Raw genomic sequence first — 26364 nt, 5'->3', positions numbered from 1 at the left:
ATCTTCTATTAAAAAAAATCCAAAAAAACAAAAAAAATCAGCAAAACTTAATGAAGTTATAGGTTTATATATAGCTGTGTGCTAATTTGAGTTCTTGATAATTTCTCTTCATTAATGACCAAAGTTTTTTGGATATGATTAAGCACCAAATTAGTGGTGGAAGTTTCGGAATCTTCTATATGATCCCAAACAGTGCAAGAATAAAACAGTTTTAGTGACTTAAGATACACAGTTATTATGTCTTCTGCAAAAGCACAACATTAATCAGTCTTTACAAAGCAGCAGTAATTTAATATTGAATATTTGCCATATGTAAAACAAGCTCAACATTTTTTTTGTCAATAATTACTATTTTTTTCAATCTCATGACCTATCTGATCAAGATTAAAAACAGATTAGTAACCCAATTTTTAGGTTTATTTTCCCCTTCATAATGCATAAAAATCAACTGATCTAGTCTTATTCAGTCACTGTCTTCAAACAATACATGAGGTAGCAAGATCTTTTTTGTATCAATGTTGCTGTCTGTCTGCATATTAATATTATATCTCTTCATAAAATTCAATCTTAATTATTTTTCTCATATAAAAATGTATAGAGATTAATAAAATATCCCAGATTGCGTAAGACTGCCTATATGAAAAGACGTTCTATTAAAACCAGTCTTTTGAAATATCACAAAAGTGTGTTTATTATTAAAACGTGAAAACACATGAGTAGATTGCTTTCTTTCTTTTCATGTAATTGAACTTTTTTTCTCCTTCCTAAATAATGAACATAGATCAATCAGATTCACTGCTGCCCATAACTGAACCCATTACAACATGATATCCATGTTCAGATATATGACAGTTCAGTGTTGGGGATATAACTTCTGAGAGTTATTACAATTTTACACACATATATTTTTAAAACTTTTCAGTAACAGATATTTACTATAGTGTTTTAGAACTTCCTGAGCATTGATAATTCAAACTTAACCTCAAATTTCTCAAAATACTGTGCAAATCTTTATGTGTATAAAGTGGTATATTAATCAATATCAACTGATCTACTGAATCCAGTTCTTCATTTTTTTCTCCCCTCATCTTGAGCCTGACAATAAAAATCTGATATTGATTTTCATAAAAGGGAAAAAAGCATGCCACTTACAGTTCAGTTACATCTTTGGGGATGCCTTTAGGCAAAGCTTTTAAGCCTTTGTTGCTGCAGCGAACTACTGTGTCTAGACAAGTACATTCTGCAGGACAGCGGGACAGTGGGGAGCAGCTATTGTCATCATTTCCTGGTTAATAAAAACAAACAGATATTAAGATTGCTAGGAAAATGGCGCTTCAGTATTAGCAATAATATCCCCCCTGGAATTCCTATAAGCAGACGTGATATTTCTACATTGTGATATCTCTATATAGAGAAAACATTAAGTCATCTCTGTAATCCATTGCTCCAAGAATATACATTTCAAGTGACGCTTTATTTAGTACAATGCTGTTTTACTACGTAAAACGCTATTATATAGAAAAAAAATTATTAAATTAAGAACAAAACACAAAAAGAAAGATAAAGCAAAGCATTTGTTGATTTTCAAAATTAACAAATTATTAAAAATAGGCACTATCTTTAAAGAAAAGTTACAACCTTGAAAACTGACAATCTAATAATGAATTAAATAGAAGCATGTATGAGAAAGATGCAAGGTAGCAGCCTTTTTATTTTTATTTTTTATTAAGCACTGAGAATGTCACAAACTAAGCAAAATGGCATGTTATTTTATCAAGTAACCTGAAAGCATTTGATTGTAGCATCAGCATTTACAAATATTCTCATGTGAACTACGTATGTGATCCATGTATTTAATTTTTATATTATATATACATTATGATTTACAGTACTGAAAATAGGCAAGAAAAACTTTTGAAAGCAGATATATAATAGCCATGTTTTTGCTAATTACCTAAAAAAACAGGTGGAAGAATTTTAAACGGATGTAGAATGAAGTGCAAATGAAATAATTTAAAGCATAATTAATGCTTTAAATAACTATGGATCTGTGGGAACCATGCAGCTATATATATGAAAGCTGAAATTACAAAAAGCTCAAATATTAATTTTCTTACCATCATCACATGTAAAATCCTGAATTGCTACATCCTGGATGGGAATCTCTTTGAGGAAGTAGGGTTTTTGGCAGCGAGGGTTCCCTGTCACAATGCGTTTCTTCCTTAGCCAGTCTCCAAGCCATGCGAGATGGCAGTTGCAGTTGAAGGGATTGGCCAAGAGGTTTCTAAGAACCAAAGGAAAGTTTACTTCAGATGACACCATATTTTTCATCCTCGGTATCTAACTTCTATTTTCAAAAAGCTAAGCTTAAATACTGTTCTTCAAAGAATACTGTGTACAAACCATAGGTGAAAGCTGTAATTTAGGCTCTGTGTGGTGAATCTTGATGTAACTCATTTAGAAATAATTTAAAACTGTCAAAGACCTGACTTGTTGTAAAGCTACTCTGTACTGATAATGCAATAATTTCATATAGAGATGAAGGCTGATTACTTTACATTATTAGTTTCAACCTGACAACAGCTATTCCATTAATTTGTCATCTCCAGATTTCCATCTTTTATTTGCTCTAGAGAATAAGTTTCCTATCTGAAGTGACAGCTAAGTTGATTACATGCCAGTTATAAAAATGAATTTACTTCTAGAATTCTCACTACTTTTGGCATCTCCCTACTTCAGCACAAACCTATTGACAATTCCATTATTTATAAACATGTCATCCTTAATATGCACAAAGTAGTCACTTGGTGCCAAGTGTCACTTTTTATGTAAAAAAAGGATTAAGTACTTTCCTGAATGTTGCTACCTACAAAAAAGCATTTCTTCAGTAAAATGAGCATCAGCTTTGCTCACCGTTTTCCCTTCCCATAAATTACATCATGTTCAAATAAAAAAGGATGCTTCTTTTTACAGAAAATTAGACTGAATCTTCATTATAAAACATGTATGAATTCAAATCTTCAGTAGGCCAAGGAAGCTTAAGATAATAATTTGATGCCACACAGCAGAAAGACAGACACATGGTGGTTCAACCAGCTCTGACTGTGCAATGCCTAAACAAAATGTGGCTTTCTCCCCTGGTTCAGATCAGTGGGCTTCTGTTGAAGAAGGTGTTGATCAGGACATTTTTCCTGCCTTCTGAGGCACTTCTAGAAGTCAGTCTAGTGATGAATTCAGTGATGCATTCAGTGATGCATGAAAACATACTCTTAAGTGTCCAAGATGGTTCAGGAAATAAACTTTCTCGAAAATACCTCTTTGAACTCCTTCTTCCCTTAACTTTACCTCATGCTGTGAAAGTATATAACAAACATTAGCATAAATGTCCTCAGAGAGTCAGAGGTTTAAGTTCAGGTAAGGTAAAACTCAAATGAGTGACTCACAATGTAGAGAGTGAATGCAATGTATCAAAGGAGCCGGGTGCCACAGTGGTGATCTGGTTGTCATAAAGTGAGAGCAGGCGGACTGAGCTCAGGCCTGTGAAGCTGTCATTTCCCACACAACTCACACGGTTGCTCCTCAGCATCCTGATAAAGGAAAGATCAACATTTCTCATCTTAGCCCGAGAAGGAGCTGCAGCTGAAGTGGTGGCCCAAGCAAGGGCCAAGAGGGATTGCTACTGGTGGAGAAGCCACAAGTGCAGTGACCCATGTGCTGCCTGTCACCTCATTTGAGGGGACTGAATGCAGTGTGCTTGAAGGAGACAGGAAAACAGAAAGATAGGTGGGTAGGCATCACTGAGACAGGGAGTGTTTCCCCTAAGCATTTTTATTTCAATCAGTAATAAAGTTTATTAATTGAAAACAAATTGAAATTCCCCAAATTGGAGTTACACAGCATCCACCTCCTTATGCTTCCAAGCCTATTGGAACCAGCTGTACTCCTCCTTAGACCCTTTCAACCTGATTTTCCTTAGGATGAATTTTACAAGCCATTTCTACTACATTGTCACTTGTTTCAATTAGATGAAATCAGGGTACCCTGACTCCTCTTCCTCATGACTCTAGGATCTAGTAAAAAATGGAGAATACTGAATAAGAAACATCTATATTAAAATCTTTCATATTTCTGTAGAACTTATAAGCTTGGAAATTTGTTGTTCTCCTATCTGACCATCAATAAATGAATATTTTTCCTCATGCTTTGGTCTAAGAATAAGTGCTTCTAACAACTTAACGTCTTTAAATGCAAAGTTAGAAATGATAGGCCTGATTTATTAAAAATACAGCTGAAGCCTTAAAGACCATTTAATCTCAGGTTGGGTCTGATGATCAGGATAGGCTCTCTGATGAAGGCCAAGAAGTTGTAGATTGTATAAACATATCTTTTTGAGTGGAAAGAGCTAAACTGCCTTCATGGAAAGAATAAAAGGAGCTCGAGCTATAGTGCTTTTACTCCTCTCTCCACTGTTGAAATGACATTAAAATTACTTAGGAAAGGATAATTTTCTGTATTTCAATATCTATCAGAATATTTTTTTCCTCTAGTAAAATCCCCAGGAATGGTTAGGCTGAATTGAATCAGACTCTATTGCATAAAATGTGCAATTCCTATGCAAATCTCTGTTACTTTGAAGCAGATTATTATTTTCTGTTTCTGCATTTGGATGTTTACTCATTCTCAACCACTTCATCATTTTAAAGGACTTAACTTCTGCAGTCAAGCAACCACAACAAAAATTTCAGCTATGCTATGTCCATAATTAATAACTAACGAATTCATATAATGTAAGATAATATTTTGTAAAATAGCAACAAAAACTAAGATATGATTGAATAATCCATAACTATTCCTCAAAATTATTTTTTTTAGGACAGATAAAATATTACTTTTAAGAAATACCTGGCAGAAAAGAAGACTAAAACCACCCAAATTGTTACACTCACAACGTTTTGAGACTTTCTAGTCCTCTGAACATTTTGTGTCGAACACTTTCCAAGCGATTACTAGTGAGCAATAGTTCATTCACACCAGAGGCTCCATCAAATGCTCCTTCTTCGATATCTGTAATCTTGTTATTGCTCAGGTTTCTATTACACATTAACAAAAACAGAGAAAAATATGTTTTCTTTTTTGAGTATGTTAAATTAACTGTTAAATGCTGCAGACTGAATAGATTTAAGATATCAAGTTATTATGTAAAAGCAACAAATACATTGTTCAAATTCAAATCGACAAAAAATGCAAAATTCGATGCCCTGCTACTAAAAGTAAGATTTTTAGTAATAGTAAAGATATAGTAAATATAGTAAAGAAATAGTAAAGATTTTTAAAGCAATCTTTGGATGATGTTTTTAAATAATTGGCAATTACCCAGTCCATGCTGCCACCACACAAGAACATCTTTTCATAGATTTGAATCTTGTCAGTGACTGTATCTTATTTTTGTGTCTCCAGTCCTTGTAGCATTATTTGACAAATTAACAACAAAATGATGCTATATGAACACCAGCACAGCTATGTTTCGGTAGACACAAATATAAGAAAACAGTATAAACAGCAACATATGTAAATGAAATGTGTGAATGTAAACAGTAAATGATGACATTATGTTAAAAATAAGGGTTTATAAGCAACTTAGGCCATTTATCTGCAATCCACATGCAAAGCAGATCAAAATGTGGGAAAATGACCTAAAATACTGCCAAAATATTTAGTGCTTATGGTTTTTAGTTGAAATGTGGAAATTACATCCCAAATGGGTGGGATCTGTGCTATACATACAAAAGCATACATAGTCAACAACACGCATTTACTTAAAGATTTTTCATCTTATTCTTGCCTGCTTTTGGTTTAGTTGTTTCATATAACTATGCATATCATAGAAGTACAAATCTACAAACTAAACAGTCACTTTTTAGAAGCTCTTAAAAATTCTCTGAGCCAATGCAAAATGAAGCTAAAAACCTTTTATTTGATGGAGTTAATGGTATTGGGAAGAACAAATATTTGATGCAACTTCTAGAGCAGCATCTTAATTGTTCAAATCAAGAAAGATATTATTTCTTAGAACAAAATTTTATATACTTGCCCGCATCAGCTGGTGCCATTATCTAAGTCATAGGAAATAACATGTTGTGGCTTAATCTTGTGTGCTGACTACTCATCTCTAGCCTAGCTATAATTTAACGTACACCTTGCCTGTGATGATGGACACAATCACAGAGAATCATAGACTTATTTAGGTTGGAAACGACCTTTGAGATCATCAGGTTCAACATAACCTAGCACTGCCAAGTCTACCAGTAAACCGTGTCCCTAAGTGCTACATGTTCATGTCTTTTAAACACCTATAGGGGTGGTGACTCCATCACTTTTTTGGGCAGTCTGTTCTAGTGCTTGACAACCCTTTTGGTGAAGAAAATCTTCCTAATATCCAATTTAAACTTCCCTGAAATGGCTTGAGGCCATTTCCTCTTGTCCTGTCACTTGGTACTTTGGGAGACAAGACTGATCCCCACCTCACTACAACCTCCTTTCAGGTAATTGTAGAAAGGGATATGGTTTCCTCTATGGGGCTAAACAACCCCAGTTCCCTCAGTCACTCCTCATAAGGCTTTTGCTCTAGGCCCTTCACCATGTTCTTGTCCTTCTCTGGATATGCTCTGGTACCTCAGTGTCTGTCGTGTAGTGCGGGGCCCAGAACTGAATGCAGGATTTGAGGTGCAGCCTCACCAGTACTGAGCACAGGGGGATAATCACCGCTGTGGTCCTCCTGGCTACACTATTGCTGATACAGGCCACAGTATCATTGGTCTTCTTGGCTGCCTGGGCACAAGCTGGCTCAGGTTCCTTCAGCTCCATCAATCAGCACCCCCAGGTCATTTTCTATGAGCATCTTTCCAGGCACTCTTCCCGAAGCTTGGAGCCTTGCATGGGGTTTTGGCCCAAGTGCAGGACCCAGCACTTTGCCCTGTGGGACCTCATACAACGGTCCTCGGCCCATTGATCCATCCTGTCCAGACCCCTCTGTAGAACCTTCCTACCCTCGAGCAGATCAACATTCCTGCCCAAATTGGTGTCATCAGCAAACTTACTGAGTGTGCACTTGATCCTCTCATCCAGATCATTGATAAAAATTTAAACAGAAGCATGTCCAATACCTAGCCCTGGGGAACACCACTTGTGACTAGCTGCCAACTGGATTTAACTTCATTCACTACTGATCTTTGGGCCTGGCCATCCGGATAGTTTTTTACCCAGCAGAGTACGCTTGTCCAAGCCATAAGCTGCCAGTTTCTCCAGGAGACTGCTGTGGGAAACAGTGTCATTTAGTTTCACTGTGAAGCTGTTCAGTCTCCTCTAAGGTGCTGCACAAGACTGGAAGCAAGAAATTCAGTTATCTCTCAGATCAGATGGTTTATCCATGTCAAGCCCTTAGTCTCCTAAAATCTTATTTGTTCCTGGTGTAACATGAATACTACTTCACCCACTTCACAGAGATATTTTAAGGATTAATGTTGCATAACTAATCAATGATGCAGTCCATACATGTGCTTCATTACTGATGAACCATCTAATCAATTAAACATTTAGGCTGCAATTTTTTAGTGGCATCTGTGCAGAAAGACCTTTGCACCTATTTGAACCTCCAGAAGAAATATGAGCTCCACAGAAATACAGAATTTACTCATATTGGTTTCTCTGTAACATCAGTACCTCACTGCTTTTCAGTCACACTTAACCAGTCACTGTATTATTCTCTGTATTCAGTAATGTTGTAATGAGTGACAACTATATGAAGTTACAAAGCAGTGTTATTCAAAATGTTAACTTCTCATTTACATTTTCTCAAATTTTTCCTTCTCAATTATGCATATTTCAAAGCTCTTGGAGTTCTGGCAGACAACTACACTGAGACTTTACAATTTTCTTCCTTTCTCTCGACTTGAACACCTCCTCGGCCAAAAAGCTGTAGATGACATTAAATGTTTATTAAGCTACCTTTACAGCCTGAAAATATGTAAGTACTGATAGTATAGTCTCTTTTCCTCATTTTTCTTATAAATGAAGGTCTGCCTTATCTGTGTGCATGTGTAAGATGGCACATCATGTATTTTATTTATTTTAAAGGTATTCTGCAGTTGTAAAAAGTGCTAATATGATATCATTGAGGAATAAAGAAAACTAGGTGTCTACTGTATAACACCAGAACACTCCTGTGCCAGACATTCCTACTTTCTTAAGTACATAAGCCCAATCAGAAGTGGCAAGATGAACTGAAGTAGACAGGACAAAAGCAAAGTTGATTATTTTTTTTATGATTATTTGTTGGTTTTGTTTACTTTTTCTTTTTTTTATATTTGTCTACAAACTACAAAAATCAGTAACAGATTTGTGATCATGACAGTTGCCAGAAAGGACGTGAGCAAGGCTAACAATATTTTAAGCAATACTATTGCTCCTCTTGAGATTTTGGTCACTAGTGACATAGACCAATCTTTTACAAATACTAGTAACTTTATGTCTACAAACCAGTGCATCATTTCATTAATCTGAACTATTTTTACTTGCATTTATCTTCACTTACTATTTCTGCTTGGATTTAATTCTGCAAAGACTGAGCATTGAGTCACTAAGTCTAAATAATCTACCTTCAAATATGTCTTTTACATAAGCAAAAGAAAAGCTTTTCATAGATTTATTTTTAGTAACAACTACAAGTGGTAAGATTATAAACTCCTCTTACAACAGCATGAACTGTGAACATGGACTTACATGGATGAGCTATCAAACCATTTTTTTCTCAGTCATTTAATTTTGATATTCCCCTCATCTAATGACAGTTTAATGAAGCACAGAACCAAAGGCATGTCTTGAATGTGCTGAAACAGGCAAAATTATCTGGTAAGGGAGTTGTACAAGAAGCTACAAAGGATTACTGGACCCTTCTTTGAGCAGCTTATGCTATAGGCTCCCTGCTGTGGCTGCAGAACAGACCAGCTGTCTGGACACTGCAGTGAAGGTGCCAGAGCTATACACCATGAGAAGTTGTTGCTGGCAATGTGCAGTGCCATAGAGAAGAGCTGTCAACTCTGAGCTACCTCAGTGATTAATTTAAAACCATTCTTGATTTTTTTTATTAGAATATACTGAAACTTCTCTAGATAAGAACTAGGGAAGGTGGAGAAATACAGCAAGGAGCTAACATGTGAATAGACAAAGTCACTGAAATTACACTTACATTTTACGCAGCTGAGGAAGTTTCTTAAAGATTCCAGTAGCTTCCAGAACTGAAAATTCATTGTTATTTAGTCTCCTATAAGAAATTTCAGAAAAATCATTTTCAGAAAAAATATTTAGGCATTGGTACAGAATGTTCCACTCTAAGTGAACTTTTCAGACTGCATAGCTGATGATCAACTGGTAGCTGAAGCACAATTCTGTATCCAATGTCATTTCTAATTCTGATAATTCTTGTAAATGAAGATTCTCGTAAGTTAAATTTAGTCATACATAAGACATAAAGAATCAAAACCAGATCACAAAATAACATACAACTAAAACTGCAGAGAAATATAAGGAGATGTTTTTAATTTTTCTTTAAGGGAAGAAAACAAAAAATGTAACTAAGGAAGGGTTCAATTCCATGGCAACTTACAAATAAAAATCTTTAAGAAGTACATATAAACCACTGAAGATTAGTTTACTGTTCTTTAAAGGATATCAGGTGGGGTCTGCCAGACATCTGGCAGTGCTCACAGAACACTATTTACAAGAATGAAATAATTACCTTATGCTCAAGAGTTCTTTTGAGTAGGGTCTGAAACACCAAAATTTTTAAAACACTTCTCTGACCATGGTTTGTCTTCAGACCACTACACCTAACCCACATATACTGTGTAAGGAACCATTAAATGCTGATTTGTAGCAGTACAAGAAGGTATGCAATGAGCAACACATACTAGCTGGATACCGATCTTTCCTGCCCAGGTATCAAAGCTGTTCCAGCATAGTATAATTTTAGCAGCTGCTAGGTTAGGGGACCAGCTATATTTCACAAAATATCTGCACTGATCCAGTATTCCCTGCTTCCTCTCTTGAATGGAAAATGGAAATTGAGTCTTAGATTCTTTATATGTTTTAATGGACCCATCTTATTAAGGAAGAGAGTCTGTCCAGCTTTTGCTTCAAAATCTTGAACAGGAAGGACAAGACATGCCTGAGAACATTATCACGAAATTCAGCATAACTCTAAACCCAGAATACTTTTCAGAATTACCTTATTGCAATACAATATTAAAAAAAAAGGATAGATAATTCATCCTTCCTTCCTGCTCATTCTCAGTGATAGCCAGAAGGGAAATTAAAGTTGTAAATCTGTGCAATAATTTTAGCACAGAACCAAGCAGAGAAGACAGGAAGAGTTTTTTGGCTATACGTGGTACATTTGTATACCACACTTAAATACAAGGGGCATGAATTTCAAAAGATGCTACCACCTCTAAAAAACCACTGAATAACTTAATGTGATTTTAGTAGGACAATACTGGATAAATTTTTGCAGTCAATTAACAAAGTTATTTCATCATTATAAACAGTCTTTTTTTCCCTGTCCATCAACAACAGTAGAAGCACGCATTCTATAAATGCTGACATTTCCAAATACTTTCCAACTGCTGTATCATCTGAGAGAATGACTTGGTTTTGAAAACATTTATTGATTCTAATAATACTCCCTTGCTGTGCTCTATTGCAATCCATTCCAACCCCACTGAAAAAAGAAAGCAATTTGAACCTTTCCTCTTTGCAATAACCTTTTACATATTAAAAATAATTAACTGTATGTCTTCCTCAAGTTTCTTTCACACAAAGGCACTTAATCTTTTCAGTTTTTCCCTGGAAGTCTTCTTTTCTAGATGATTCTTGTTCTTGAATTTTTTTTTTTCAAATGATTCATTCAGTGCTTGGGCAACCTGACCTAGATCAAGATGTCCCTGCTTATTGCAGGGGGGGTGGACTAGATGACCTTCAAAGGTCCCTTACAACCCAATCTACTCTACAATTCTTTGATTCTAGGAGATTGCTGTCTTTAGATCTGAAACTGTTAAATACTTGTGCAAGAAGTTTTTGTTCTGTTGTCATGGTAAGTGATACTACACACAGTGGAATCAAAATTACCACAGATGACTGGAAAATTAACAGATGTGGTATCTTCCCTCTGGATCTTAATATCATTATTGTTTGAGCCCAGTGCTCTTTACAGTAATGATAACTGTTACCTGTCAATCACTTGACCATGAAAATAATATTTAAAATACTTGTAACTGGTTTATTCAAAGAAAAATACTGAAATGTCATTCTGTTATGAAACAGATGATTTGATGATGATATTTAGTTATTCTGTTTTTGTTTTATTTAATGTTTTTCCCTCTTTTATTAACACAACAGGCAAGATATTTGCATGTTTTGGTACAATAGCTAAACCTTCCTGGATAGCTATGTACTGCAGTTATATTCATGCTTTCGAAAAGTATCACCTTAGGGTAAGATATTATATCAGCTGTTGTAAAATAATTACAAAAATTGAACAGTGATAACTGAAACTGTTTTTATTTAGTGTTCCTCCTGGGGACTCTGGTTTGAGTGGTTTATCAAATGAATTTTCCTATATATTAGATTGCTACCTATATATTAGAAAATTATTTTATTTTCTGGGGTGCTTTTACAGGCTTGTTCTTTATCTCAAATACTTTAACAACAGATGAGACAGATCTTTTCCTAGTTTTCTGGAAGACTGTGAGCAAGCAACAAAATATAAACAGATCAGCAGTCGACACACTTATACACTGTTTTCCTTTTACAATTAAGTTTCTATCTTGAACTGTATTATTTTATTCAGATTTTTTTTTTTTGAAAACAACTACTCTGCATAATGAATACTCTTTTTCCTCACTTTTGATCTTCATTTCCAAGCTGTCTCAGCTCCAATACGACCCTGCAGAAAATAATCTAGCCACCTTCAGCACTGTTATGGAAGTGTCAATATCATTTGACTCTTAATAAGGACCTTCGTCTCAAATTTGGTGGGTAAAAGAAAAGTAAGGCTACCTAGCTGCTCTTCTTATGCATGTAGATGTTATGAACTGGAAATCACAGAGTGGCCCTAGAACTAGAACAGTAAGTCCCAAGAAGAGCATCAAAGACCAGAAATCACAGAAACAAGAGAAAGACTTGCATCTTTGAGGCAGATACTAGAAGAGTGTATTTAGCTAGAGCAATTGGATTTTTACAGGAAGTAAAAAAAAAATGCAGAAATAATTCCTTTATCCCCTCTAAAATACTTGCAAGGCTGTTGAAGTTTTTATTACATTAAAAGACTTGAAGAACAATCTGTACAGCTTATCAAGAAGTTGGTTGAATAGTGACTATATTACAGTATAAGACCATCTTACTTGATAAAGTGCTGGACAGAAAATTGCTCTTTGAGGGCAAAAAATATAAAAGAAGCAATGATGAAAACTGAAAAGAGGCAGATTCCATAGGAAGTAGAAGTTCCCATTTTAAAAGACTTTAATAGAAGTGAAAGGGGATTAAATGCTGTAACACTTTTAGGGACATGGGGTTTTAATCCGTTGACACCTTCAAACAGGACTGCATGTTTTCTAAATGAAGTGCTGTAACCAAATATGAATTTTGTTTTAGTCAAACACAATTTCTTTGTTGACTGAAATTTGAGATTTTAGATACACAGCAAATGAATTTTGATCATTTGTTTTTTCTGAATTTAATATGTATGATTTATAATTATATAAAGAAAATACTTGACAATTTGTCTTCCACATGTAAATATTAAAAACAATTAAAATATTAAATTAAGATTATTATTTCTTCAGTGCAGAGAGAATTAAACATGAATTGTGTTAAGAATCAAGACAATGCACGCTTGTCACTTCAACAACTCCGTTTCTCATCTCTTGGTGCAGTAACTATATGTTTATAATCATTACATTATGGTCTCCTACACTTTAACCTGCAACTTGTTCCATCAGTTTTAAGTCTTCAATTTAAGTAAATTTATCTCAAAATATTATAGCATAAAGTAAAATGTATTTATCCACTGAAATCTATCTCCTTTTACACAACACTGTATAGCAGTTTTTTCTTCTCTGGCACTTTATGAACAATAAATCAACAGCATGAACAGCACAGCCAAAAGCTGAGTTTTGCTTTTCCCACATATGTCACATTTTCAATTGAAATTGCCAGACTTGTAAAGGTGCTTCTAGACACAATTAGATTTAACCACTCAGATTTGCAATTAGAACATCACTAAATTCAACTCATTCTCCCAGCTCAGAGACAGACAAAAATCTCCACCTCTCTTTACCCATATTTCAGTTTCAAATTCCTTTTCCTGTCCAGATATTCAAAATTTTTAACTATAGTCTCTTTATTTCATACCTGCAATGCTGTACTATTGCTTTGATGCCAGCTGCAGACTGATTATCTTTCAAGAGATATGCTATACTGTTGTTCATTTCACCCTGTGTGTCACAACTTGATCACAGTACTCCTGTCTGCACATCTCTGTCCCTGCTTTACTATGTCAAATCAAAGTCCTTCTCTTTTGTCCCTAAACACTCTCCCTTGTTCTTTAAACCGAACCTTCTAGGAAAAACAGCTATTTCCTCCTGCCTTTGCTCTGTCAATGATGGACACTTTCATCTGCCTTTCTGATGATCCTTCAAGTGTCACTGTATTCCCTTTCATACTACGCTTTGCATGTGGGAAAACCTTGTAAAGCTGTCTTAATTTTACCTTTCAATCCCTCCTTGAAGACCACTTCAGTTGTAATGCCTACAAATCGTTCCCATATGGCACTTATTAAGCAAGTAATAATCTGTGACTTCTTTTCCACTCATATCTGCTCATTACATTACTATCTCTTCTTCTTAACCCAACTCCGTCTTGTTTGTCTGCTTTATCTTCCTCTGGTCTCCTGCCTGACACACATAATGTGTCCTCTGCATAAAAAGAACCATTTTTGTTTTATTAAACACTTAGGTAGTACTTTTTAAGACAGACCTCTGGTTACTGGCTGTCCTACTTGCTCTTGTAGTTAAAATAAAAAGCAAAATAAACCCCATTTCCTTTGAAAAAAAATCCAAGTGGGTAGCTCATGTACTGAAGAGCTAGAAATATAGAACAGTTGCCTTATTTTATTATCACAAGTTTTTAAGGCTATGTGGTATTCAAATGATGTATAAATAATTTTTATTAATATCTAGTCCTTTGAAGTGCCTTACAGAGGGGCATATATACATATATTTTTTGTTGCTCAAAAAAGTAAAGCTACGATTTTGTATTTGAATATTTTAGTTAGTTTTTCCATAAACAAATAGTGCTTTAATAAGGATTCAACTTACAACTCTGCAGTGTACTGGGGGATATGATCAGGAATTTTGTTCAGTTTCTGATTGGAGCAGTCCACTGTGGTCCCTTCACAGCGACATTTCTCAGGGCAAGCCAAATCTGCAAAGCAGTCTCCGCTTAATTTGGATCTGTAATCTTCAGTGCCTGTGGAAGAGTCAAGTCAAAATAAAGATCCTGAGTCAATAAAATAGAAGATATGCTTCTTGTGAGAAGGTTGAAAAGATGCCTACAGTGCAGATAACGGGTGGGCAACTTGGGAAATGTATGATAAACTTTGTGATACTGAACAGACAAAAGGGCTTCAAGAGAGGGTTAAATATAGGGGCTCAAGATATGCTGGAAAAAGAAACTGTGACCAACTTCACATAACAGGATAACATTAACTTGAGCTTTTCACAGCTGTACTTTCTGCTGATTACGTTGTCAGCCAATCTAGCCTTGTTTATAACTAATCACACAAATGCCACTGATTCTTTTAGAATTTATTTTCATTCTCTGTATGAAGAATAAATAGATCCTGAATGACACCTTTTCTCTTTCTCTCATTACAAATTTGTATTGTTGACTGGACTTTTTTTTTTTTATAGTCCCGATACTCCACATCATCTCAAACACATATGATTGAAAACCCTGTTTTCAGCTTTAATTTAAAAAATGTGTGATCCTGAATTAAGCCTCAGCAGCTTGCCATGCTGTAGAAAGCTGCGTGACGTTCCATGGTGCTTGACAGAACCATGTTTTACTCATACCTCACAACCACATGGTTAGATCAAGCACAACAGAAAATCTCGCTACATTATCAAAACTGCATCCATTAGGCCAAGGGTGAGAGCAAGGGAAAAGAGGAAGGAGTAGGTAGGTATAAGTTACAGAAGCATTTGAAATTTAATACTTGCTTACATGACATGGGCATTCTTATTACTGAATGTCCAGTGCCACGGTAACAATATTACTGTCACAGATTAACTCAAAAGTACACAAAAAAAATAAAAAAGACCCACATTTAAAGTTCCTCCACCATTTCCCAGAGTCAGTCAAGGAAAAGAAAACATCCTAAACATATTGGAAGATTCAGGAGAAAACATCCAGTAAGGAACTGAGGGTGGGTGACAAAGAAAACAAAGAGAAGCTGAAAGGACCTGTGGGTTCTTCTTGGACAAAGATGAAAAGACTGAGACTAGTAGAAGGTGCATCAGGGCTGGGAGGTACACTGTGATTTATCTCAGACACTGAATTTTACTTACAGCCAAAATGGTGAACTCCTGAAAAAGTAAAGATAGCCAAGAAGGAAAGAAAGACAGAGTAATCCCAATTAAGACAAAAACATGAACTAAGCTCTCATGTTCTGTACTCAACTTTACTTTGATTAGAAGATGTTGCTAGGGAGAACCATCTTCAGCAGAGAGGAAGAATAATTCATTTTAAGTGGCATCAATAAATGAAGAAAAGATTGGGGTTAATTACAGGTTTCATATAGGATGACAATGCCTCCCATACATTAATCTTCACTATTTTAAATGAATGCTTTGAAAGCTGCTCCCTTAAACACATACACATGCTATGCCACTTAAAACCTTAATACACCAAAGAAATGTAGGAGAAACAGATTTCTCAGAGGAAGAACCCCCCCCCCCCCCACAACAGTCATCACACGTTATGCTATCTAGCATTTAAATGTCTAAGCACATACAACAATGTGGAATATTTCTAAGAGCTAGCAGACAGAATGTTATTTCAAATTAATGATTTAATGCTTGTATAATCTTTATTCTTCTAAATGACTATATTAAAATTCTACCAAGACTTCCTAGTGTCTGCAGAGCAAGATCTCCTAATGACATATTTAAAACAAAGAGTAAAAAATTGAATTTTTAGAGAAATGCTAACATTTTAGAAGTATTTACTGAAGTGTAAAGAAGTAATTTTTAGCACTTTTAAATACCCCAAAAGCAAGCCTATGAATATATATATTTTTAAAATTCCTGTGTCCAAAGAAAATCGCTTTTAGAAGCTAGACAACTAAAATATTAGGGGACAAGGTCTTCAACAACTAGAATAATTTTATGCAGCATCTTCCTGAAACCCAATAGAGAGGGAAAGCACAGCAGTTGTATTTCAAGAAGCAAGTCTGCAACACATTTTTTTTTTTTTCCCCAGGAATAGCATATTTGAAAGGGTACATAAACAAGCCTAAACTGCATGTGTGGTCACATTATAAACAGGCTGTGAAGACATTTGCTGGCAACAAAACATTTCTAACTCAGAGACAAAAGTTGTGCTGGCAAGGTTGAGTAGTAGTCACTCTGTGGCAGGAATACAGCTGTTTTACTCATTAAGGGATTGAGTAGTACTACAGGTTTGAGAAATTGAATCCCTCTCTGGTTTATGCTGCTTTAAAACACATTTTTGCGGCTGCCAATGCTGACAAATTGCTGCCTTATTTTGTATTTCATTTTGTCTTTTCTTCATATTCAAACCAGCTTTATTAGTAAAAGGGCAAGAAAGAATTCCAGCATTGCTGCAAATTTAAGTGATACATCACACAGCATTAGGAGAAGAGATGTTAAAACATACCAGCTTAAAAGACAAAGAATAAGAAGATTGCAGAATGACAGTATACCTGTAGTACTTGAAAGAACAAGTGCACTGGTGTCATAACCAGTTATTGCAGGTATCTTTCTAGATAATAAACTATGGTAGAAAACCCTGCTTGCAAATTACATAGTGGAATTCATCAATAGATTCATTATTCACTTTTTTATTTTGCCAAACAATCATTATAATCATTATGTTAGGAACATAATGTAAGTGCATCATTTTTTTTTTGTTTTTTTTCTATTAAGAAACCAGTGCACACACTTGACAAGCAAAGTAAAGCAAAGAAACAAACGTATTTCAAAGAGCTAGTGCCAACATCTGTAAATCTTTTGTGAAAGTATCATAGATTCACTGCAGCTTAAAACGGTGTGTAAATTGCTGTTTCACCCCAACTCTAAAGTCATATTTTCTTTAATGACAAGCATTTCGGATTCATTGTGTGCATGTGACCACAGAATGCCTGTAATGAAGAATATCAGCTTTCTTTTCCAAGCATTCCACTGTGATTTTGTAAACATAGGGAGAGTGAGCAAGCAGTAGTTGCAGCGAGCGTAGAGCATGAAAGCAAGGCAAGAAAATGTTAATATGTAAAATACTGATTTTTTTTAAAGTTGTACTAGCTCTTTGATGGTAGTGTTTTTTCCTCCATTTAAAAGCAGCTCAGGAGCTACATTTTAAAAACAGGAGTGATAGAGAGGCAAGGTGCAAGGTAAGTAAAGGTGTCAACTGAAATATGAATTAGCAGGTGAAACCTTTTAAATAGTTTAAGTAGAGCCATAATTTTGGTAGGTTGTGTGACATTTGTGAGACAAAAAAAGTAAACGGAACTGCATGCTAAGCTCATATTCAGAAAACAGAACTATTAGTAATCTACAAAGGAAAAACTAAGTCTAGCTACAGGTATTGACTAAAGTTAATACACATGCATCAGTTTCTTAAAAGCTATAACAAACTTTGCTTTTTTGAGGAAAGGGAGAGAATATCTGCAGTTAGTCAATCTTACTGCAGAATCAAACCTACCTGGAATGAAATACTGTTCTTTAGCTAAATAAAGAGAAAAAAAAAATAGAAGATGTACCTGAATGTCAGCAAGCAAAGAATGGGTTTTATTAGATTAAGTATGGACTACAGTTAACTACAGATAATTAAGTGAAAAAATGTGTATTCACAATGAAAGCTGATAAACAACAATGTGTGAATACTCATAAATATATCCAGAACATGGGTAACAAACAGTTCTCAGCTGGTGTTTGCACTCAAGACTGAATAAATTGCAGAAAGTGAAATGCACCTGGAACAGCTGGATACCATATGACAAAAGTTAGGATTTAAAGAAATGTAAGTAGGAAATGGAATAAGATTAGAAAAAGAAAACAGTAAATTTCAGTATGAGGTAAGTTCCCTGTATAAAATGAATATGTCATGTTTCCATATTTAGCTAGAAATTTTTAGATCTTTCACATACTCCAGAGCCTTGTGGAAATTCTTCCAAAATGATTTATATTGGTGATACCTGTAGTGAATAACTTTAGCTTTTCATTCTGAAGTATATATTGCATTTCTTTTGTTAGATTTAATGCTACTCAGAAATAATGCCAAATGTATTAACTATAGTAATGTTCCATGATCCAATAGTCTATGACTTCCATGATTTCCCCCCTTCAGTCAAAGAACTAAAAAAGATTCTGCAACGTTTAATAATTCCATAGAGAGCCAGCTGCCTTCATTAGAACTTCTATAACCACTGGTTTTGCCAATAAAAGAAAAATAGCAGCTGAACTAAGAAAATTACCTGAGCAGCGGAATTTCTTGCTTTTGATCTGGCCGATCCTTTTGTTTGCCAGACGGCGGGGGCTGGTGCAACGGGCACCACTGGTCTCAATGGGGTTTGTATGAAGATAATCCGCCAGCCACTTCAGATGGCAGTCACAGATAAATGGGTTCTGAGCCAAATGCCTTTCATGAAGAAAAAAAATTATGATTTCACACATTATTTCCCTTTGGCCTTAGCAGTTCCCAATACTTTTAGTACATTATAGAATATGAAGTCATACTAAAGGCAAACATAAACAAGAGCATACATACAAGGTCTGAATTGCACGTAGGGGTGAGAAGGTGCCTTTTGCAATTGTCTGAAGCTTATTATCATACAGAGAAAGAAGATTCAGGTTGTGAAGATCTTGAAAAGCATCAACTCGAAGGCAGTTAATCTTGTTGGCATTCAATAATCTGTTTAATGGAAGACAATTTTAAAATTGAAAGAAATCACTCAGTGTCGCTGCAGCTTCAGCATTTGTCAGGTATTTTTTGTGCTTACTTGTAACCAGAACAAGAGGTGTAGTATCAAATATTAATTGACAGTGGCATAAGGCATTTCAATTAAATGAAATATCTTATTTAGGTGATCTGGAATGATTCCTAAATATTTTCACCTTGGAATCGAAAAGTGTGGGGCTAGTCAGCTAAAATTAAATCTCTTGTGAGTGCTGGTAGAATGTGTGTGTGGTATTTGCCTGTGAAAAAAAAGGAAAAGGAAAAGAAAAAGAAAAAAAAATGGAAAAAAAAAGAAACTAGCTGAAACAATCAAGTATCTGCAAGGAAAACTACTTTCTTTTGCTAAATAAATAAATAAATAAACAAACAAAAAAAGGAACTGAACACTGTGTTCATTAGTTGGAAGAGATGTGCAATGGCACTTTTAATTATATGTTTCTAATCAGCATGCTGCCGCATAACAGAGTTGTAGTAAAAACTGGTGGCATGGAATATATCCAAATCTGTCTTGGATCCTTTTTCTTCTCCATCTTCAAAGGAAACCTTTTCTTCCCTGTACCTCCCAGACTTCTAAAGCTAAAACAAACAAGGCAATGTAAACCAACTCCTTCATGTTTTTGAAGAGAAAAAAAATTAAAATGTCATCCAACTAGATGCATTTTTATAACCATTTTTTTTTATCAAATTTCCATCCAGAAATGGAATAGAATGGTGGATTTGAAAACCAATGCTTTGATAAAAAGTTTCAGCACACAAACAGAAATTTACTTAAACTGAGATTTATTGTCTATGGAAAGTATATCAAGCTATGGACATCCTTTAGATACAGAAGTTCAGACATGGCTCTTCCCTTTTTTTTACAATGTCTGAAGTATGGTTTTATAACTAAAATCTAAAAGGAAAACAGGAAAACACCACTATAAGAGTTTTTGACTAAAATAAATAAATATAAACCTCTAGGTGGTGCTAGAACTTGCATTTTCCTTGTATTACTGATCTATCATCTTCATTGAGTTGTTAGTAATGGGCATTTTGGTGATCATTACATAATAAAGTCTGGACATTAAATACTTTTAATCAAGTGATAGGAAGTTTTAAATTCTTTAAGAAGCTTTAAACCAACAAGTCAATTATTCTTAAAGAATTTAATCCAAAAACATCATCGTTGTTTTATGGCCTATTTCACAGGTTTCTTTTATGCAGTACATCTAGAGTACAGCCTCTTCGGATGAACATTGACAATATTTGATAAATGTATCATTATGTCATTTTTCTTTATTACCAGTATTAAATCTAAATAGAAATCACTTGTAAGATTACACATGGAAATTTTCAAAGTGTTAAATTAAATAGCAGCTGGAGTTTGAATTGTACAGAGATGAGTGTCAGAAAACATTAAAAGTCATCAATGAAACTGTGTTGCAACTCTGTGCTTCCGTGGGTATAACCAGAAATACAATTACACAGCATTTCCAGTATGTCTTTTCTCTGTATATAACACAAATTCCTTCTGTGGTTCTCACAACACTTAATAAATACTAATTTTTGTAAACAAGGCAAGACAATATAATATCTTATGTATTTTATCCTCATAAACTCTAAACAATAATAGCTTCATTTTGTCACTTTACGCAGAGACATGAACTGAGATATGATCAAATTTGTGGATGAATGGCAAGCTGGTCTACAACAGTCTTGACTCCTTTGGCTTTGACATAATTTGTTTTTATTACACTCTGATCTTACAGATGGGATTTCCTGCCAGATCTTCTCCAGGCATAACTCTCTCATCATGTTTACCCTTCTGAATTATCCTAAAATAGAATAAATATTAAAAAAATACTCACAGCAGTTGCAGAGAAAAGAGTCCTTCAAAGAGGCCCTTCGGAAGTTCTGTGATTTTATTCCCATAGAGGACACTGTACCAGGAAATAATCAAGGATACAAAGCCGCTATTATGAAAGGTATATACTGTGTGATTTTGACTTTTAAAACAAAGAGAATTCCATGTTACTGAAGGGAATTTAATACCAGCAATTTGATATTTGTAAGATCCCTGTGGTTCTGTGAGGCAGCAGGATCACACATTTTCCCAAAAGGTGCATTGTGCAAAGAGGTCTTAGCAGAATCAGCACCTCACTGTTTACAGCCTTAACAAGGGACCTTGGTAAGTGGATTTGCTGCTAGTAAGAATGGCTAACTGGGAAATAAAAGAAGTGTTTGATTTTGTTAAATTCTTTGCCACAATCATATTTATAAAAAAAACCCATACATTTTTAGTGTCCAGCTGTGATACTGCATTCAATTATCACTCCAACATTCTGAAATTATTTTTATAGTTTTCAGAATTAATCAAATTTATATCAAAATTCTGCAGGGAGATGAAAACTCAAGACAATTGCACTATAAGAATATGAGAAATTTGCATTTGTTTTTATAGGTCAAACATATACCTACAGTGAATTGAGTGAACGTAAGCCCTGGAAAGCATCTGGAGCTGCTTCAGAGATCTGGTTATTGCTCAGGTCACTGAAATGAAGGAAATTTGATTCAATTAATTCAAGCTATTCTCAACATAGCAAATGTTCAAATAACATGTAATTAGAATTGGACACAGAAGGGAGAGAGAAATTAAAGTATTTACATGAGACACTGAGAAAGAGTTTTAATACAAAACCACTAAAATTGCCAGTACACTGAAACAAAATGCATGGTAAATAACAGACCTTTCAAATGCTTGGGAAAAAAAAAAAAAAAGACAAAAACATTTACTTTTCCTAATTGCTTAAGTACACTTTAGAAAGACTTGTTTGTTATCACAACAGAGCTATACAAACTCAAAGATATTCTGAAATAACAGTGGTTTATCCCAATTAATTTATTTGTTTATAGAATGTTTGCCACAGTAACATATTACTTCTATGCAGAACCACATATCAAATAAATTCAATACTTGGTAAAAAAAATATTAACTTGACAAATGTACTATACAGTCTTACGGGCATGGTCAAATTTTCTTAAATGCTCACACATTGACTGCAGTTCCTCTGTATGACCTTGACTTGTTTTTTATTTTTATATGCAGATATATATATCCCATATGAAGATAGGCAGAGAAAGTTGGGGCTGTTCAGCCTGGAGAAGAGAAGGCTGCATGAAGACCCCATCACAGCCTTCCAGTATCTGAAGGGGGCTATAAGGATGGTGGGGAGGGACTCTTCATTAGGGACTGTAGTGATAGGACAAGGGGTAATGGGTTAAAACTTAAACAGGGGAAGTTTAGATTAGATATTAGGAGGAAGTTCTTTACTGTAAGGGTGGTGAAGTACTGGAATGGGCTGCCCAGGGAAGTCATGAATGCTCCATTCCTGGCGGTGTTCAAGTCCAGGTTGGACAGAGCCTTGGGTGACATAGTGTGAGGTGTTCCTGCCCATAGCAGGGGGTTGGAACTAGATGACCTTAAGGTTCCTTCCAACCCTAACTATTCTATGATTCTATATATACATGTGTACGTGTGTGTATGTATATATATATGAAAATGAAAAAAAAATCTAAATTATTTGGTACGTACATTCTTCGAAGCTTTTTATACGGTGAGAAAGCTCCAGGAGGTATGATCTTGATTGAATTTTGTTCTAATCGTCTGAAAAGAATAGCAACAACATAAAAATACAAAACACAAGCCAAACAGTAATGTAAAGACATAACAAACTAGAAAGGACAGACTTCAACAAAGAAGGTTGCTTTTGCTTTCTTTTTCAGTATAATTTTATCCTGAGAAAAAAGTTAATTTAATTTTAGTTTTCGTAACAAAATATTAATGTTTTGTCTGTAAAACCAAACTTTGTACTCTATAGAGTGTAATGCTGTAAATTAAAACCCAATCTTTGTATCTAAAGAAAACTTATTTTCAGAAAATGCAAGGTTTTTGTAAAATTTAAGCTAGAACTGTCATTTAAAAATTCAGACTTGAGTTGGTGTTAATTGACTCCCAATGTATTATTCACATACGGCAAGTTTTATTTAGAAGCATCTAAAGACTTCTGTGAGTTAATCACTGAAATATGAAAACCATAGGAAAGGGGAGAGGAACTTTCCTAAAGAACGAATAACATATGTTGCTACCTGCAGTAAGGCAAAAGCCGTATTTTTCAACATGCACACATGATTTCTTTAGATACGGTATGTAACACATTATCTTTAAGATTATCTTTAAGATAGAGCAGGCACATTTCTAACTTATTTAAACAAGTATTTTAATTTAAAATTGTAGTTTGTGTTACTGGCCATATTTGCTTTGCATGTATAGTAACTGTGACTGAAACTTGCCATACATCAAAGTGTGAATTTCCTGATGAAAACAGTTTTCTAAGGATTTTTTGAACTTCCACAGCTTTGCATATGGGAGATCTATGCTGACACAGCCAACAAGTCAAGACAGATTCAGCAATAAGCACGTTTAAAATAGAAGCTACTTCTTCACACACCATAGTATTTCATGGTTATGGCAGTGTAAAAATGTATTATGTAGATATAAGGAATGAAACTGTACTAAAAAGTACAACAGGAAAAGGCAATATTATTCAAACTACTTAGCATGCATCTAAAAAGCTTCCTCTTTCCATCTTTCATGGACAGGCACCAACCCTATGATCTAGGTACATAAAGACAATGCCAAAAATCTATTTCATATAAGGAATCCACATTCTATAACTTCACTGCACTGTTTTAAATTACATCAACATTGACTCCAAATTAAAAGTTAAAAAGCCTTTTTAAATTTAGATGTGGGAATATTAGCCTGTATCTTTCCTTTCAGCCTTGTCTTATTAACTCTCTTCTGTTTCATTTCTGCTCTGATAAAGAGACATGTAAGTCTCTGGGTATACCTATACTCACTTTGAGTAAACCTTTCCAAGAAGGTATTCTTAAGATAATTGTTTCTGTTTATAAGGCTTCTCCAGATATCACGGCACAGCTGATCTGAAGAAAGAATTTTTGCTGCCTTTGTGAAGTTTTGTTCGGATGGAGATATTCACACATTTAATACTCAAAATCTCTTAAGTCTAGACATGCTTCACCTTAGCAAAATTTATTCTTGGATGGCTTATAAAAAAGCCAAAATCCAAAAGCCTCAAAATATTTTCCTGACACACAGAAAACCTCATTTCATCAGAGCTGTTTTAGACAAGGTTCACATTTTAAAAACGTCCTTAACTAGGAAAGTGTTGTCACCTTGCTACAGTTTTCAGGTACATTTTAAACACTGCAGGAAATCCCATGGCACAAGACTGTTAACTTTTTCCATAAACACAGTATTCTTTCATATGCTCTCCTCACCTTGGCTGAGCCTTTTGGACCCATGAAACACATTTTTCATCAGACCAGAAGTACTGACTAGGCTACAAAGGAACAAGGTAAATCTTCTCCAGTACACTTGAGTAGATGCAGAAGGTGAACATCTAAGTAAAATCTTACTTAAGTTAAATGTCAACACCAAGTTAGACCAAACCGAAGTATTCTGTTCTTACACTACATTCTTAGCTTAGTTTCACCACAAAATAAAGATTATGCATGCTTACCATCTAGGTAGTTTTCTACTTGGCTGGGTAGGTCAAAGAGATGTGAGACCTTCAAATAAAAAGTTTCTAAAAATTCCCTTATTTTAGCAATGGGAAGGAGTTGAGAAACCAAATTAACCCAGCCATGAAGGGAATCCATCCATTCCTATTACACACTCTATTTGGCAGGTACCAACTGCCTAAGCACCAGGGACACCCTGACGAGACATATATTAGATGTGTAGCTTTGAAAACCAGCCAAAGAATATCTTGCCCAGGGAAACATATAGGGCATATGCAGAGTACTGGAAAGGGGAGGAGAGTTAAAAAGAACAGGGAAGGATTAGGCCATATTGAAGGACGTGAATTGCTGGAGAGAGAGAGAGACACTGGGGAAACATGCCTCTGGGTATTATGGAAAAGACAGATATTGCAGACAGATACTGCAGTGGCAACACTCCCTTGTGAAACTGACACAAGCTTCATTTATAAATGCTGCTTATTAGCTTATGATGTAGAGATTTGTAACCTAGTGCTAGAGGTTCACCTATGTTTGAACACATAATGTTCTTAACTAGACATGTAACTTGAGAAAGACAAGGTTGAGTTAAATAAAGACACAAAAGTATTTTCCAGCTTATTCTTTTAATATAAGCTGTATTAGTTCTATAAACTGAAGTACCTTACAAGATACACGTATGCCATTTTTTAGTAAAAGATGGAACACCTGATTTAATTTACTGCTGTCCAATTTGTCTACAAATTGTATGGGTCCAAAACCTGAAGAAATCCTACTACACTATATTTCTGAAAGCTAATTTTCTAGCAGTTCTAATGGAGCAAGCTACAATTCACTAGTGGATATGTAAGATGAACTCCATGTCAACTTTACCTAACATTTCCTTTTAGTGAGAAATTTATAGTCTAATAGACAGACTGTGCAGTGCTAGGATGAATTTACAAGCTCTTCTGGATAACGGATTTGTCATAGTAGGATCATCTAAGTATGTCTTTTCTTAAGTCATGCCAAGATGTTCACACTAAAACACATCACATTTTACAAAATGAGATTAGCATAAGAAAGGAAAAATAAGATTATATAAATGCAGAAGAACAATCTTTTATACACCACTTTGTCTGTAAAGAAAATAAAACAAATTCACATTTTCAAGCATTGTTATCCTCTAATCTTTGGCTTTATCTTTCTAAAATCAGCTGAATTCCAGAGTGCAAATTTGCATTCACCATTCCAGAAAAAATCTAATTAGATATATTCCAGGGTAACAAAGCACAGATAGACGAATATCTAAAGGAAGTTTGCATTGTAACGATAAACCCCATAGTAATTAAAAATCCTTTATATTAATCCTCATATTAAATGAAGTATTTTTAATTCTGGAATAGGATGGGTTGTATCTGGTACAGAAACATCAGCTATTAAGTTCTCACAAATGACATGGCCAGAAGAACAAAAAGCTAGTATCAGTATCAGTAT

General features: G+C 34.8%; 1 protein-coding gene across 3 annotated transcripts in view; it reads right to left on the bottom strand.

Moving 5' to 3' along the window:
• The window catches only part of SLIT2 (slit guidance ligand 2), a 262240-nt gene that overhangs the window by 47910 nt on the left and 187966 nt on the right, over nt 1–26364 (bottom strand). For 2 of the 3 annotated variants that reach the window (XM_005148463.3, XM_031048373.2), the window contains exons 10-21: nt 22880–22951; nt 21766–21837; nt 21156–21227; nt 19120–19263; nt 18827–18990; nt 18055–18078; nt 14430–14580; nt 9245–9319; nt 4947–5090; nt 3444–3587; nt 2118–2284; nt 1153–1285 (exon numbers count right to left, since the gene is read on the bottom strand). In XM_005148463.3, coding sequence (XP_005148520.1) covers nt 1153–1285; nt 2118–2284; nt 3444–3587; nt 4947–5090; nt 9245–9319; nt 14430–14580; nt 18055–18078; nt 18827–18990; nt 19120–19263; nt 21156–21227; nt 21766–21837; nt 22880–22951 — 1362 coding nt within the window. The remainder of the gene's footprint in view (nt 1–1152; nt 1286–2117; nt 2285–3443; nt 3588–4946; nt 5091–9244; nt 9320–14429; nt 14581–18054; nt 18079–18826; nt 18991–19119; nt 19264–21155; nt 21228–21765; nt 21838–22879; nt 22952–26364) is intronic. The other variant, XM_005148464.3, reaches the window with a different exon arrangement.

This window comes from Melopsittacus undulatus, chromosome 7, assembly GCF_012275295.1.
Source record: "Melopsittacus undulatus isolate bMelUnd1 chromosome 7, bMelUnd1.mat.Z, whole genome shotgun sequence".
Taxonomy (NCBI): Eukaryota; Metazoa; Chordata; class Aves; order Psittaciformes; family Psittaculidae; genus Melopsittacus; species Melopsittacus undulatus.
The sequence above is the reverse complement of the archived record's forward strand: the minus strand, read 5'-3'. Positions and strand labels throughout refer to the sequence as shown.